Source organism: Cyprinus carpio, unplaced genomic scaffold, assembly GCF_018340385.1.
Source record: "Cyprinus carpio isolate SPL01 unplaced genomic scaffold, ASM1834038v1 S000006481, whole genome shotgun sequence".
Taxonomy (NCBI): Eukaryota; Metazoa; Chordata; class Actinopteri; order Cypriniformes; family Cyprinidae; genus Cyprinus; species Cyprinus carpio.
Window position 1 is genome coordinate 402,221 of NW_024879156.1, and position 17,363 is coordinate 419,583.

At 35.4% G+C, this 17,363-nt stretch overlaps 1 protein-coding gene across 1 annotated transcript; it reads right to left on the minus strand.

Annotated features, from left to right (window-relative positions):
- Positions 1 to 926: 926 nt before the first annotated feature.
- Positions 927 to 17,251, minus strand: LOC109066160 (homeobox protein BarH-like 2). Its single transcript, XM_042754252.1, has 4 exons — positions 16,818 to 17,251; positions 8,708 to 9,005; positions 4,221 to 4,305; positions 927 to 3,757 (listed from the first exon to the last, which is right to left on the minus strand). Exons 1-4 carry the CDS (start codon positions 17,002 to 17,004, stop codon positions 3,488 to 3,490), a joined length of 840 nt encoding a protein of 279 aa, XP_042610186.1. The 5' UTR covers positions 17,005 to 17,251; the 3' UTR covers positions 927 to 3,487.
- Positions 17,252 to 17,363: the final 112 nt, after the last annotated feature.

A 17,363-nucleotide genomic window follows, 5' to 3' on the forward strand; every position in this document is an offset into this window, starting at 1 on the left:
GGAACAGGTTTCTCTTTTATGCAGATTATGAATAAATTGTAATAGCAAACTGACTTTGAGGTTTCAGAAGACATGACAGCATTTCTGATAAGTGAATAGTGAGCATGGCGATGGTTTTTGTGTTGCAATCTTGGAATTTCTATGGAGTGAAAATCTGTGCACTGATCTATGCACTGAAACAGTATTGTCTATGGCTGAATCCCTTATTATTTCCTATTATTGAATGAGGGAGCCGACCGAGATACACCTTCACTGTAAAAATAAATAAATAAATATATTGCAAAGCTGTTAATAAATATTATTGTAGTATGCTTACAATAAAATACTATTTCAGTCTTTCAACTTCAATTTTTACATTTAATTTAATGTGTTACTTGCTATTTCTATAAATTTTTTGCTATTTTTTTTTATTGAAAATGGTTTAAGTCCTACGCCTTTTTTTGTTTGTTTGTTTGTTTTCTCTAGCAAATCATCAAACAGAAATCATGACATCAGACCTCCAAAATTAATGGCATCTTTATTAAATGTTTTTAAATATGCAAACACACACACATACAATAAAAATGACAGAATGTTTGGGTGAAAAAGGGATTCTCATCAAATATCTATTTATATAGTCTTCTCCGAAGAAACAAAAGAATACAAAATAACTACTCACCCAATAAAATTCAGTATGTACACCAGAAAAATAGTGTTTTTATATCTAAGAAGGAATATATTTTCAGCATTTGTTGTTAGCCAAACACAGAAAAAAAAAAACAAAAAAAACTATACAAATAAGATCTATGCAAAAGGCAACAGCGGTTGGAAACGGAGCTTATGACATGCAGGATAGAGGAGGATGTGATGATGTATTTGTGGGCCGTCAGTCAGCTGTAGGCATGTGCAGAGCTCCCGCGGGCTTCGACATGTCCCGCAGATTTTCATTTTTTTTTTTTTTTTGCAGGTTTTACTAGTGCGAGTTTGATTTATTAATTGCTTTGCGTCCCTGACAGATTAAGTGGTTTTTCTTACAGTAATAAAAACAGCCTGCACTTAGTGGTGTCATACTGCGCCACTCCACAGTGGGGGAAAGGGGTTCAATGTTTTTTTCATCCAAAGAAAATTAAATGGGACAAAACATACAATAGCTAGCATGATCCATCTGGGAGTTCATATATCATGTGTTTCAGCCTCAAAGAATAGCACTAAACGGCCGTGCAAAGGTTATACACACAAAAAGGTGATTTGAAGAAAGGATTCGGTTGAAATACAATGAAGTTGAAGCACGCCACGCATAAAACGAACAAAAGAAACCATTTTTCTCTGCAAACAGGAACAGAGAAAACACAGAGAGAGGGCACTTTGGAAGGTTTACTTAAATCAATATTACCTTTAATGTTTTCTCAAAATGTATGTTCTTTTTCTATACTAAGCTGACAGATTCTTTATCCATTGAGATGTTGAATGGATAAAGCTAATCTTTACCCAAACTGGACAATCCTGCTTTAAAAAGAGCAACATTTTCTCATGCAAAATCCAGAACTCTGTACATGTTTACACTGGTATTCATACTAACCCGTTCAATTAACTTTTAATGGCAGCAGCTTCATGGATGTTAAAAAGGGTGGGGGAAAATACCTCAAAGGGCACTTTAGCTTCTCAGATATATGTGTTTTGGCACAGAATCCCAAGCTACAGTAAAAAGGTGCACTGTAAACTACAGGTGCAATTAAACCAGTAATATTTACAGGGAAAAAGAGGAACGTACTGGTGCTGTACTGGTGCGAGAAAGTCAGTCTGTGTGATTAAGTTTTATATGTTGGCGTATCTGGCAGCATGTTAATGCCTTTAAAATTTTTATAAAATACATTTCAGAGAGGCAGCTGTATGTCAGAAACATTTAAAGCAACGTTACAGTGTTGATCACTGCATCACCATATATAGTGGAAAGTAATTTAACACTTAGGCAGACTTTAAAATGCCTGCACGTCATTGCATTAGATAACAAAAAATAGGATTTTAGCGGATATATGAAGTCAGAGAAACCACAGGCGAACTATTCATCTAAAAGGGAACGCTCTTCCGGTAACGTTAATAGATTATTTGTTCAAAGTTATTTAGTCTTTCAATGAATAGTTCTCCCAAAAATTTAAATTCTGTCATCATTTACTCAACCTCGAGTTCTTCCAAACCTGTATGTTCACATGACAATGATGTAATAAATACTGAAGAAGTTTTTCCTTTGTGTTTTCGAAACGTTTCGCATACAGACGACAACATTGTCAAAATGATCCCTGTTCATGCGAATCCGTGAAAACGGCTAAAAACACTGTATTATTCATGCTAGGCCTATTATTCATGCATAGTTTTCACAAAAATTCATTTCGCAATTTTTTTTTTTTTGTAGTTTACATGGAAACAGTATCGTTTTAAAAACTTTGAATCGTTTGAAAACCTTTGCATTTTAAGGCCCCCAAAATGCTGTTGTTGCGTGAATCATCGACCAAAACACATACATTTTTAAAAAAATGTTTTTAGTTGAAAACAATGCCGCCTGAGATTCTTTGGTTACCCACATTCTTCAAAATGTCTTCTTTTATGCTCAAAAGAAGTCATTTTGATGAATGTGGGTAACTAAACAGTTGCTGGACCCGATTGTCTTTTATAGTATGAAATAAAAATAAAAATAAAAACTATGGAAGTCAATGGGGACCAGAAACTGGTTTCAACATTCTTTAAAATAGGTTACTTTGTGTTCAGCAGAAGAGAGAACGTCATACATGTTAAAAAAGACATGAGGATGAGTCAATGATAACAGGATTTTCATTTTTAGGTGAACTATCCATTTAGTAATGTTGTTACAACGTTAGCACAAAACATTATCTATACATTGTTCATGGAACTTTTTTTCTGAAAGGTTTTAGTTGGACGTTTGTCTAACATTTTTTAAACGTTACCACTTTGTTCAGAACGTTCAGAGAACATTCAAAAGTAACATTCCCAAAATGTTTGCACAAAGATAAAATGGAATGCTCTCCTAACATTCAAATAACCAAGAACAGACGTTTTTAAAACATTTTAAAAACTGGACATTCCGAGCGTCCAGAGAACATTCAGACATAATGTGTTCACAACTCAATGGGAACATTAGCAAAACGTTCCTAGGACATGTTTTTGTTGGCCGGGTATGAACGTGATCCACAGTTTGACAACCAGAATGCGTCCAAATACAGTGTCCAGCTGTTTTATCTTTTAAAACCTAAAGAAGCTCATTTTTGTGAAATGATTCGCCTGAGAAGTGTGCTTATTCTATCTCGTTTGGCTTATTCAAGCCACTTGGTTTGATGTTTTGTTGTTTTGCAATGACATTCACACATATTTGTGTGTCTAAAGTACCGCTATACTTTTGGGGCCACTGTCAACTCAAAATCAGGCTTGGGGAGCCGTTCAACTGCTCAAGTCCATGGAGCATCAAAGTCTTTCAGTAGTGTCAGCACAGCTGCGTTTAGCTAGTCGTCATTGCTTCTGACGGAGAGGGAGGGGCCTGTTCTTGTGCCGGGGTTTCTGGACAGATAGATTCGGATGTAATAGATGTACTGAGATCTTGAGGTTGAGATTGGAAGACCTCCTCTTCCGCTCCGGCTCGTAGCCTCTCCTCCACTAGTTTGGCCGCCAGCCGTTCCTGGGCCTCGATCTCCTCTGTGGTTGGGATGGAGTTCTTCTTAGGTCGGCGGCCTTTGGGCTTGGTAGGAGCCTCGTGTCCTCCTTTTAGCACCTAGAGGAACATGGACACACATGAGCTGTGAAAAATGTGGGCCTAGTCAAGGGTGAGGATGGTTATTACAGTGTTTAAGGGAAGATATATAGCCATATGGGCTGGCCGTTTGCGCCCGTTTGTCTCAGAGGTGAACGTTCTGTTGACCTTTTGTTCCTGTTTGAGAGGTTGAACGTGCTGACGTAGACCTGCACTGTCTTTTAAATCATCACTCGCACAACCAGCAGCCCGTGGTCTTCGTTGTTACACGCACTGATTGTATTGAGTACTGAAGAGGGAAGCTCAAAACTGTCTAATGGATTTTTAATGATATGTCTCAGAGTTTTCATTTCCACACACGAAGCTTTGGTGGTTTTTCAACACAGATGGTTTACTGATACAAGATGACAGTATTCTAAGGGACTAGGCTTGTAAGGTAGTCGGTCCTTGTGTTGTTAGCCTTGAGCGAGCTCTTCTGACTCACCATTTTCTTCCATTTCATGCGTCTGTTCTGGTACCATGTCTTCACCTGGAGCTGTGTGAGTCCCAGAGACTGAGCCAGGTCCAATCTGCACACACATACAATAAAAGCACGAGTTCAGAAAAGGTGCATAGATCAAATTAAAGGTCATTGTTCTGTTCCATAACATGCATAGTTGCTGCCTAAATATCAAGTGCATGAAGTCAAAAACCAATCATGGCTCAGCCAAAAAATGCTCCAAATGATTGGAATATGGAAGGGGTGGGGTAGTAAATTGCTTGGTTTGTTATGTCTTTTAATGTTATTGAAGCTAAAGTTATTTTGATTAAAAATAAAATAAAATTAATTTTAATAAAATAAAATAAAATAATAATAATAATAATAATTATATATATATGTGTGTGTGTGTGTGTGTGTGTGTGTGTGTGTGTGTGTGTGTGTGTGTGTGTGTGTGCGTCTGTGTCTGTGTGTGTGTGATCTCCAATCAAACACTTCTGAGGATCTTCTGAGGCTATGATAATATGAAACTATGTAGGCAGCAGTGACTAGGTTTAGGATCGGAGCCTACGAATGGCATTCTGACCCGAAAAAACCCCAAAGCATGTTACTAGAATGACTGCAGGGATGGCAGGAAACTTCAGAACTGTAAGTAATTAACTGAAATCCCAAAGTCACCTGTTGTCTTAAGCATAAAACCAGTGGTAGCCATCTAGAGTGCAGATGTATATCTAATCACTGCAAAATTTCCAAAGCTGGCATGACATATCCGACGAGTTTGCCAAGCTGTGAACTGAAGAGTCTTCCCAGGCCGAATGTAACAGCAGACCTCCCGTGGAATGCCATCATGCTTTATCTGTACAGGATAAGGTAATCCAGTCATGGAGCTCCTGACCTGCCCAAAGGCAACAGAGGTTCGTTTCGGGGCACTTCGGCAGGCAGCGCATGACTAATGCAGCGATTGGTCTGCTGTAACGTGATAGGCAAAGAGAGGACATCTGAGATGGGATTTGAGGGCAAGGGAGATCCAGATATCAAAAAAGTGCACAGATTTCTGCTCCATAATTTCAAAGTGGCTCACAGCAGCCAAGCAGGATTACGCACCTCCTCGCTCGAGCCTCTCAAAGAGTCATGTGACTGTGAGGTGCAGTGATCTTCTGGAAATGAGCAGATTAACACTTGCTCTTAAAAGCCCTTGACTTCAGTCTTTCCCCGTCTCCTCTTCTTTATCTGTCTATTATCTAATTTTCCTCTCTTTTCTTCTAAGTTGTGTACGAGACAAGAGTTTTTCCATTGGATGAAAGTTAATGTCCTTGAAAAATAGTACAGTGGCAGTACCATGGTAAAGTATCAGATGCTAACACTAAGGTAATTAATTTGATCACACCTTGTTTATAATATCCCTGTCAAATACTCAGTTTTGATTGGGTAATTGCACCTAATTTTGATTTCCTACACAGCTTTATGTATCATTGTGTGGTTTCTTTTAATATTTTAAAATATTTTGCATAAAATTGTATTATAGAGGGCATTGGTATTATAACTATAAATTTATATAATCTATAAATGTATTATTATTTTTATTATTATTATTATATAAAATAAATACATAAAATAATAAATATTTTATTAATATAAATATAATTTTTCTAATTGTATTAATAATAATTCTGTAAAAATAATTTCATGATTAATTGATTAAATATATTATTATTATAATTATAATAAATTTATATATAACAAATAAAAATAATTAATAATTAAAAAGATATTTAAGATTTATTTAAGACATTTATTTTTGGTTTATACTGTATTATTGATATTTTATTTACAAATATTTCAATTTAAATTTTATATATATATATATATATATATATATATATATATATATATATATATATATATATATATATATATATATATATATATATATATATATATAAAACGTCCTTCAAACTTTGCGCCATGTGTTTTCATACTATTCACATAGAAATACTGCTGTATTTGTAGTACTTTTACTAAGGCTACAAAAAAAAAAAAAAAAAAAAAAACTCAAAATGACAGAGTGAAATGTGAAATATGTATGTGTTTATTTGGTAAGTGTCATATCTGTCATATCATAGTGGATTATGTTTAAGCAAAACGTATGACTACAAGTGGTGAGGAAAATGTTTTTTTAAACCACCAATCTAGCTGTCTGTCATTTGAGGCTGCTTTCTGTGCAGTAACTGACAGTAAGAAAAGCACCTCAGTGTTTGTGCTTATTATTATTTAGAGAGAAACCACACATACATACACACACACGCTGCATTCCAGCGCCGGCATGTTCCTTGCAACTTTGAGCCTAATTTAAGCTCAGTTTGGGTTCTGACATTTATTCACAATGATGATGAAGATGATTATAATCATCTCTGCCTCATAAAAAAACTAAAAATAAATAAAATAAATAAACTTCACGATATAAATCATTACGCTCCATATTGAGACATGTTTTTCATTGCTTTCATGTTCTGATTGTGTGGCCAAGGCGGGCAAGCCAAAAACAGCACAACACTTTCAGGTCGTCTTTGAGACTGATAGAAGACCAACCTGAGGCCCATTCCTCAAAGTTGCCAGGAGATGAGGAATTTCCCTCACTTGTTCCTCATTCATCCATGAATTAATGAGTTGATTCCTGAGGCAGAGCTGCAGGCCGTGATGTGTGTGACAGAGTGATAGAGAGAGAGTAATCATGACCTTTCTATGAACTCAGCAGCCTTCAGTCAAAACCCCCACAGAGAACGGCTGCCCAACAGCCTGCTTGTTTTATAATATTATTTTCAATATACTGCAATTAAAACTTAATAATATAAATCATTACTCTCTATATTGCGACATCTAGAAAAAAAGTAATAATAAAAAAAAAAAAAAAAATCCCTTAACATTTTATTTTAATATGAATATTTTATTTGATTTTTTTATTACATATTATTATCATTATTTATCAATATAAGTCTGATTTAGCTCATATTAGAATGAAACAATATCAGGTTTTTATGTTGTTCTTGCTATTGTTATTGTTATTATTAGTGTTATTGTTGTAATTGTTATTATTATTATTTCATATATTGCAATTTTATTTAAAGCATGTGAGATTCTAGGTTGCCAGTTTTATTGTAAAGACAGAAGAAAAAAAAATAAGTTTACATTGGCCATGATAAAGAAATAGCAAAATAAATTATTAAAGTATATATTTATACATATATAAAAAAAATACTTAAAATGTGTTTGCATTTAAAACACACACACAGAGATACACACACACACACACACACAGTCACTTTGAGTCAGAAGCAACATCTTTCTTCTTAAAAAAATGTTAAAAACAGCTATTTGTGAAACAGAAATGAATGAACGTTGAATGAGTATGTAAGAGGAAGTCTCGCAGGTGGTTTTCTTTACTCTCTCATAGCTCCTTTGCCGCTGGAGGACAGGATCCATCCTTAGGCTGTGTCTGACCAACAATTCAGAGTGTGTGTGTGTGTGTGTGTGTGTGTGTGTGTGTGTGTGTGTGTGTGTGTGTGTTTGTGTTTGTGTGTGTGTATGACAAGCTCTGAATTATTGCAGGTGGGACAGAACTGATTTTGTGGGATTTTTACTCATATACACCCTTTAGGTCATGATGGAATCACTTCCACTCCGGCCAAATCTAAACGCGGAGCCAAACTGAAATTAAAACTGTGTTAAGGCCGAAAAATGGTCCCATGAGAGAAGACCTATGACACATAGATTACCTCATCCCAAAACCCCCAAGTTTTTTTTTTTTTTTTTTTTTTTTTTTTTTAAATACACCTGTGTGTGCTTTAAATGATTGGCATGGAATCAATGTAAAACATTTCTGCTTGCTGTTCTTGGCTTGTGTCCCTGTTGTCTTGAATGGAGTAGTGTTTCTTTTAAAGGCTTCTTTTGCAATTCAAAGCATGGTTAAAATGTTACTGTCGTTAACTACAACACTCTGAGCCATGTAATAGTTTGGCTAACAGTGATTTGCTTATTATTTTTAGTGTTTATTTCTGGTTCAATGTGCATTTAGAATTATTTAAATTTTTAGTTTAATTTATAGATAGTATTATAAATATTTTGTTTTCTTAAAATTAACATCCTGTGTACTTTTAAATGTTACTGGTTTCATAGTGCAATATTTATTATTGCATGTTACATTCCAGTCAGTCCCACATTATTATTATTATTATTATTATTATTATTATTATTATTATTATTATTATTATTATTATTTATTTATTTTGTGTGTGTGTATAAATAAATAAATAAATAAATTAATTAATTAATTAAAGGTTTTTTTGATGTTGTTGTTGTTTTTTACATATTTCCAGTTTTTCAGTATAACGTTGACCATATATGAAGCACAAATACTAGCCTTAAAAAGATCACATACAAAATTCCTTTCGACTGAGCAATCACAGCGATGCGATGGTTCCTCATCAACCACTGACCTGTCTGGAGTAGAGAGATATTTCTGTTTCTGGAATTTCTTCTCCAGGCCCAGGAGCTGCAGCTCAGTGAAGATGGTGCGGCTGCGGCGGGCTTTCTTCAGCCGCGTGGTGCAGTGCTCCGTCTCTGATTCGCTGCTGATGCTGACCGGCGTCTCGCTGGCTGTGGGCTCGGAGGTGAGCGGGTGCGGGGGTGACAGAAGGGGCAGGTGAGGAGACGGTTGAGAGATCTGCGGGAGGCTGCTAGGCGGCTGGTGTGTGATCACAGACAGGAGAGGGTACGATCTCAGAGGAGCAGAGCCTGCGAGAGCAAACAATCAACATAATGCTTTAGTTAATACTGACAGAACACAAATATTGATCCTTTCCACTGGCAGAAATCATTAATGAATCAATAACCTCCATTTTGAGGAACTCTTCTGCTCTTATCAGGTCTTTTAAACATTTATTTATAGCATATCATAATCACAAAGTAAACATAAAATCTAATTTATGTGTGCATGTTTTTAATGTTACTGGTTTCATTCTGCAAGAGTCATCAAATATATCTATAATTTTTTTTTTTTTTTTTTTTTTTTAATCTGTCATTATCTACTGCCAATTTGGAATGTTCCAATCAAAATTAAAGACATATTCATTTGTAATCTTTTATCATCTAAAACCATTTGGTGTGTCCCAGTCAATTTCTAGAAGTATGTATGTGTATATGTATGTGTTATTTATTTTCACAATGAATGTCATGTTCCACTCAGAAAATTTTAAATAAAATTTAAATAACATTTAAATAAAAATATCACATTTATAGCATATCATAATTACCCTGCTTTCTTAAAGTCAACATGAAATAAAAACAAATAATAATAATGTTAATGGTATATATATATATCATTGTTGTACATTATGCAAAATTCCAATGGCATTTTGTGTTCCAATCAATTCTCCAGATATAAAAATGTAAATAAATATATTTTTTTCACAACAAATTTTATGTTCCGTTCAAAAAAAATTCAGATAAAATAACAATATGAAATTTATAGCATACAAGTAGTCAGCTTTTTTTGTAAGTAAATATCAAATCGAAATCCTATGTGCTGTTTTAATGTTGTGCATGATTTATAGTTCTATATTATGCAAATTCAAAAACTTGTTTCTTTGTAATCTTTCATTATCTTGTCAATTTGGATTGTTCCAATCAAATCGATTCATCATTGTACATTATGAGGCATTGTACATTTTTGTACCAATTTGGTGTTTTCCGATCAATTCACTAGATATGAATATATATATATATATATATATAATCATATATATATATATATATATATATAAATCATTTATGAATCAATAACTCTTATCAGGTCTATTAAGCATCAAACATGACTGTAAAATCTAGTTTACAAGCTGCTAGAGTGAGCCGGCTTTAACCCTGAGTTTTTAACAGCCATCACATCCGCGTGAACTCAAACCGTGTAATGCTGTCGGCCCACCTTCACTAATGGTGTAGGTAAGTGTTAAGAGTGCTGGCCCGTGTGATGTAAGGTGGCTGATCCGGAGGTCTGCTCTGGTGATGTAACCCGTGTTTTACACTGAACTCTGGGAGGATATGACTCTCCTATGATGCACGCTGTCAGCAACACAATGCACTGTGGCTAATAATTTGTAACTGGGGCATTCGTACCCCCTCCCCTACAGTTTTAATATTTCAAACTCTCTCTCTCTTTGTCTCCTCCTTTTTATTTTCAGACATAAGTGAGACGCCAGAATCCATAAAATGCAACACGGGGCCCGTCTGAGCAGAGAGAGGTCGCTTCAGCGAGCATAAAATACCTCCAGGAGAAAAAAGAAAAAAAAAAGCTTATGTCGTCAAGCCAAAAAAAAAAAAAGTGATCATGAGATTTATTGAGTGGAAGAGAATGGAAGAGTGTTTGGTGAAATGAATGCATGATGTCAAGTTCATTTCACAGGCAAATTGGTTGCGATCTTCTTTAATCCCTTTTAAGTGCCTGGGATGTCTTATCTAATCGCTTGATTGCTTACAGATAAAACGAAAAATGACTGTGTTAAAGCCAAATATTTTTTCAAAAATAATTTCCCTATTGAATATGTCCGGAGGGAAACATAAACATCAGAAGTTGATTAAATATAAAAAAAAATACAATTACTCTCTTAAATGCTTAAATTGTTGCCTTTTCTTTATATTTATCCATATAAAATTTATGTCATATTGTAACTGGTGGCAAAACATGTACATTTTACTAAAACATACATTTCATTAAGTATGTCTTTAATAAGTATTTTCTTGTAGGGCCTTTGTGCAGGTAAATCTGCTCTTGGTAGGCTTTTTTCTTTTTTTTTTTTTTTTTAATGAGCAGCATATTAAAAAAAAAAAACACAGTGGAAGGACAGGACAGAGTATGTAAAGCAGAAGTTTTCCACACACATAAATGCACAAACATGTATCCACTCACACACATCTAAGTCAGGATGATCTCATTGCTATCAATGCAACACGTTCAGACACGACATCCCTTCTGGCTCATCTGTTTGTCTCTCTATCTTCCCCTCCCTGTTCTTTCTTCAAAATCAATCCCAAAAAACTCATCATAATGTATATCAATCAAAATGCATCATCACCTTTTAGACATCTGTCTCTGATTCACATTTACACTATAATAAGACAATCAATAAGCTGCTTAATTGTATCCTATATCCCAGTTAATTAACAAACTTAATTAAATGGGTCAATGAGATTTTCCTGAGGCCTTATTATCATGATGCCATACTCCTGGAAGTACTACTCATGTTTTGGGTAAAGTAGTGTTTAAATTGTTTTTCTAAAAAAAGCTGTAGCATATCATTTGAACTAAAAAACTGTGACAGTTTGGTGTTGCATTTCCTTGTTATGACATGCTGGGTATCAGGAAATCTTTTGCTGTGATTTCAACACCTTGACTTGTCATTCATGAGTTGTGAATGATGTGTCAAGGTTTCATTACTCACAGAGCTGTGAAGTTCGTGCTTTCCCCAACCGATGGCCAAAATCCAGTAGCAAACATTAAGCTCTTGACTGTGCTCTTTCAGTTCTGTCTTATTTTCCTTGAATGATTGGATTCCAGTGGAAGATTTCATTTTGCACTCAATGTGCAGTTGAACTCTCAGTAACACGGTACATTCTGTTTTGGTTGGGCCAAGTGGTGACAGATTTAATGCTTCATCACTCGTTTGCATTCTTTATCTCTCAATATCTAATAAAAAACCTATCCAGCAAGTTAGAAGAACAGAAAAACACACATACAGAGCTCGGCCTCTGCAAGTGAATGGAAAGAGTTTATTTTTCCAAATTGTCCTTGCTGCAAGCCGGCTTGCTGAATGCATTTTATTCGGCTCTTTTTGACTGTTTTGTTTTCCAGGCATCTAACAACATCTCATCTGACTGTAAAAAAGTGTCCCTCTCTGGAAAACATTAAGCAGTGTACTTCTGTGTATCATATTACTTATAAATATTTAAACATGAAACACGACGCTGTGAGTTATTTGGCTTCCATAATTACCCAAAGGGAATAAAGCTAAGATCTCACAATAGATATCCATAATAACCTGATAATACATTTCCTTAAATGTGTACAGCCACACCCTCTGGGTTGCATCATGGGAGACAATTTATTGTAAAATAAAAATATAAATTCTAGTCTCTCAAACAACACATGCCGTGTGTGTGTGTGTGTGTGTGAACATAATTGGTTCTCATCTGAAAGACATCCGCTTTTATTGTCCTCAGTGGATAAATGTAAAGGCAAGGTGTGGACGGCTGTCTCTCAATCATTTTCTCCTCTAAAGGAAACTCATCCTCCTATTAGGTTGTTTTTCAGCGTGCTGTCATAGATGATCACACTATCTCTGATTTTTATCTGTATCTCTTCCTTTGAAAAATACTCCTAAAAGCCTTTCCCGTGTTATGACAAGAGACGTGTCTCCAAACGAAATATTAAAACCTGCAATTATGCTGTGCTATACTTTCAGGTGAAACTTCTAAGTGTGTAGGCCTACATCTCACCTTTGTCAACACCATTACATATTCAGATAAGTGTACTCAAAATAATAAAAAAGACAATAATAAGTGGAGGGGTCTTGTATCTACCAGAAGGGCTATTTTGCGAAAAATGACTGGCTGACTGTACATTATATTGCTTGTTACACTTCTGCAAGACTTATTTTTGGAGCGTTTGCTCATCTGCAATACATTTCTGAGATGTTCATCAGATGTCTTTAAGATATTTCTGATTAAGAATGCATGTAAAACTGATGTCTGTCAGATGTTTGTTCTCAGATGCTTTCCAGATGAAGCGATCTTTAACAGACATCTTCCAGACACACGTGTGCTATCTGGGGTATCTTTACTTTTGACATTCGGGAACGAAGCTTGCATCTTTCTAATTGTAATCATGTGCATATATGATGAATGTATTTGCCCAGTGCTGAAAAAAATCATACATTAAACCCACCGGCCACAGACACAACCCGAAGCAGAGGCGTTTTGAAGCTGAGGTTTGCCACTTTCAAGCAAATGGATATGAAATATCTGAAAGGTGATATAGTATCCAGAAGCTGTGTAATATGAGAGGATGTATTTAATCTGTCTGAATTTCACATAGATGGGCCCACATTTAAAAATGATTTAGCCTGTCAGTGACGGCTGTAACTGGATATTTAACATACTTGTTTTAATGAGAAGTCGGGGTTGAATTCAATCATGTTGAAGTTTGGAAGCTGACAGACACTAAAGGAGAAAATAAAGTAGAAAATAAGCATTCAAATACTTATATTTTTTATATGAAATATTCCATTGACTCTACTCTTGTATTTTGATGTGTCTTACAGCGGCTCCTAGTGGTGACAGTGATGACAGTAAGAGTTGTGATGACAGATACTCTTCTGAATGTGGGAGAGTCCAGGGCCAGTGGCCTTTCAGTAAGTGCCAGTCTTAATGCCAGCTACATTCTATATTAAGCAGTATCATCCATTGATGTGTTGGCATATAGAATATCTCACACCCCTCAGACCTGAAAAGACACAGTGTGTGCAGGGTTCTGATATTTGGGCTGGATATTCTATCCCCCGCCCCGGTCTGCCAAAACTCTCACACTGCCTTGTACCTCACAGCTGGACGTACAAACAGAAGGGAGCATGTGTGCGCAAATGTGCCTGAATTCTCGCATGCGTTCATGACTTCGTGCATATGTATGTATACATTTGTGTGCATGTTTTGTCGCGTGTACACATGTACGTCTGTGTTTGATGGGTTGCGTATGACTGAAGCGAGTGACCTGCTAAAGCTATATTTATCACGATCCCATCCGTTTAGAGGATGCATCTCTGATTTCACAAATTGCACAGCAGGTATGAGGGAGAGAAGATGCTCTCTGTCAGCACGCATCAGGACTGGAGAGGGATTCTTTGCACTTTTCTGGACTAGTTTGGAATTTTGCACCCCGACACTTGATGCTAAATTACTCTGTCTGCTAAATGAATAACTATGTGTAATTACTGCCAGGTTCCATACACACATCTATTCTTAAAAAAATAAAGCTCCTAAAGGGGTGTTCACAGTGATGCCATATAATAACCAGTTTTGGTTCCTTAGAAAATATTTCAGCTGACAGTTCTCAAAGGAGCCTTTTTATAATATGAATAACCTTTTTCAAGCTTTTGTTCATCTGAAAAATGCCATATATGTTAAAGATTATCCATGGAACCATGATATGTCAATAAAGAATAGACATAGTGACATCAAATCTGTAATATTGGCTTTTTGGGCATTACCATAATTTTAATATGATCTGGAGACGCCTGGTTGTGAAATCTCTTGATGCTTTTGTGTTGTGAAACAAGATCAATATGTACCTAAAATTATCCATCAATGCAAAACAAGATTTGCTGTGAGATAAGTCATTCTGACCTGAAAAACTTGCTTGTCTTGCTACTGAACAACACTTAGTTTTACAAGACCGGATTTTATTTGGTCGTATAACTACAGTAACGAAAAAAAGAAGAAAAAAAATGAATGAATGAATGAATGAATGAATGAATGAATGAATGAATGGTCTGGTATGGATAACTGTCAGCATGCATGTGAAATGTTAATATAGCGAACAATCATGTGCAATGAGTATCTGGAACAGTGAGTTTTAAATGACAACTGGAATAATACTTGATCTGTGGTTCTCTGTTTGGAAAATCACATACAAAACCACAGTTGAGTCCTTGCTAAACCTTTAGATCGGTCACAGTTGCTGTGAGAATTCACAAATGTGCTTAATCAGTCCCTTAAACCTAATTACACGGGTGCTGCTACCAGTACTACCGTGATGCAATCATGATCTTGAAGGTCAAACGTTTTTGTACATGTGCCATGTTACAATTTGGATTAATGACATGCCAGGAACATTTTGTGATTTCTTGTGAACCTCACACAAGGCTTCTCATTATGATGGAATGACATTGCACCTGTTGCTTCAGGATGTCATACCTGACTGCATCCTATGTTGCATAGTCAAGAGTGTGGCATCAGTTCTGTAAATAGATAAATGTCCTGTAGCTACCAAAGAGTTTGTGAGTAAGAGGAATAATTATATATATATATATATATATATATATATATATATATATATATATATATATATATATATATATATATATATATATATATATATATATAATTTTATTTTATTTATTTTTTTTTTATTTATTTTTTTTTACCACAGATACTTGACTCATTTTAAATGTGACAGTTTAAATGAATGAAACAAATGCAGATTGGGAAATGTGTGCACACTAAAACCCTGAGGTCACTGAGGCAAAAACAGTCAAAACATGGTAGGCTAAAACGTTTAAATATGAAATATGATGAGTGTCATCTATTGTGCCGTGATAAATCATCAGGGAGGAGTGGTGATAATTCAAGGGGTGTCTATCTGTGGAGTTCAACTATTATCTATTCAACTGTCATGACTCTGGATAAATGTAAAGGTATGTGTGTGTGTGTGTGTGTGTGTGTGTGTGTGTGTGTGTGTGTGTGTGTGTGTGTGTGTGTGTGTTATAATTTTAATTGAGTATAATTTAGCTCAATGCATATGGTGGAAATAAAACAAACAAACAAACAAAAACGGTTTGTGTGTATTTTGGGTCAGATGCATGTGAGGTATTGATAATAACAACAGCCACCAATCAGACAAAGCTAATGTAAACTTAATAAAAGAAATGAAATATGTACGCCTCACGTATCTTAGGAAATCTATCACATTCTTTTTAAATATATATATATTGGTTTTAAGGCAAAAAGTCATTCCACTTTCAGCTGTACCGTTACATGTTTTTGTTTTTGACATTTACCACACATACTGTGTCTACTGCACAATTTAACTCACGACCAACAAACAACTTAAATACTTCTATTTTAACTACTATTTCATCCTTTAAATAGGAATATGAACTCAGAACATGCTGAAGCGCATTTTACCGAGTGCGTAGCTGGAGCAGCCCACTTTAACATCCCTGGGCAAAATATACTGTTTATTATTTTTAGTCGTATTTTTTAATCTTGGATACAATACTGATTATAACTATCGATTTCCTGGACGTTCTTTCATGTACAGAATTTAGAAATATAATGTATTCAGCAAGACGCTTCCGTATACAACATTTAGAAACACATTTACTTCAATTATATATATATTGTTTATTATTAGTTTCAAAAACTATTGCATTAAGCTTATCTTATATAACTGCTTTATGGGAAGCAAAAATAGGTGGCACACTCGGACCAAGTACTCTTCAAACTTGTGGGGGGAAAAGGCAAAATAACTATTTTATTTCTGTATAAGAAAAACATATATTTGTATCACTTTTTCACAAAAGCATGTTGCATGCACATTATAAACGATGCTTTCATCGTAAGATCTTAACTTGTCACAAATAATATGTCACAATCATTTATTCTCAATAATAATGACTATATTTTCCGCTCGAATTCTTAATAAGTAATTGCAATAAAAGAGGGTGAAAGGGCAATCAATCAATAAATAAATAAATAAATAAATATTTGTTGTTCACTTACCAGGGCATGAATGCAGTGGTTTGGGTCTGACGATTAAAGAGGGACAAACCGAGTAAAGAGAAAGTTTCTCGAAGTAATCACAAGTTTCCTTGGAGAGGATCTCGTCGATCATGAAAGTCTTGTATCGTCTTCTGGCGGCTTTCAGCTGCGCGCTGCTCGCGACTCTCAGCTCTGCTTGACAATGCATAGTGTCCAGATACGCGCCGCGTGACGTTCACCACAAAACTTCTGACAATCGCCTTCTTGAAAGTTGTGTAAAACTTTGAAAGTATGATAGTGATCTAAAACGACATCTCATCTGATCGGCTCTGGCGCTGCGCTGATAGTGTGATAGTGTCTTCCGCGCGCTCATTCATGTAGCGAGTGCGCGCGGCGCTCTGAGTCACCGCTATATAAACCAACTCTCCTGTCACTGCTGCACTGCTGTGTGCAACAGCAGACACACTTCACGTCAATCACCCTCTCCCTCTCTCTCTCTCTCTCTCTCTCTCTCCCTCTCACTGTACAGAACAATGAACCTTTTTTTTCTTTTCTTTTTTTTCTTTT

Excerpts from the sequence above, each read along its gene's own strand:
- LOC109066160 (XM_042754252.1), bottom strand. The coding sequence starts at position 17,004 with ATGCATTGTCAAGCAGAGCTGAGAGTCGCGAGCAGCGCGCAGCTGAAA. Across the intron at positions 9,006-16,817 it reads ACCACTGCATTCATGCCCTG|GCTCTGCTCCTCTGAGATCG; the intron begins GTAAGTGAACAA and ends TTGCTCTCGCAG. Across the intron at positions 3,758-4,220 it reads GCATGAAATGGAAGAAAATG|GTGCTAAAAGGAGGACACGA; the intron begins GTGAGTCAGAAG and ends ATGTTCCTCTAG.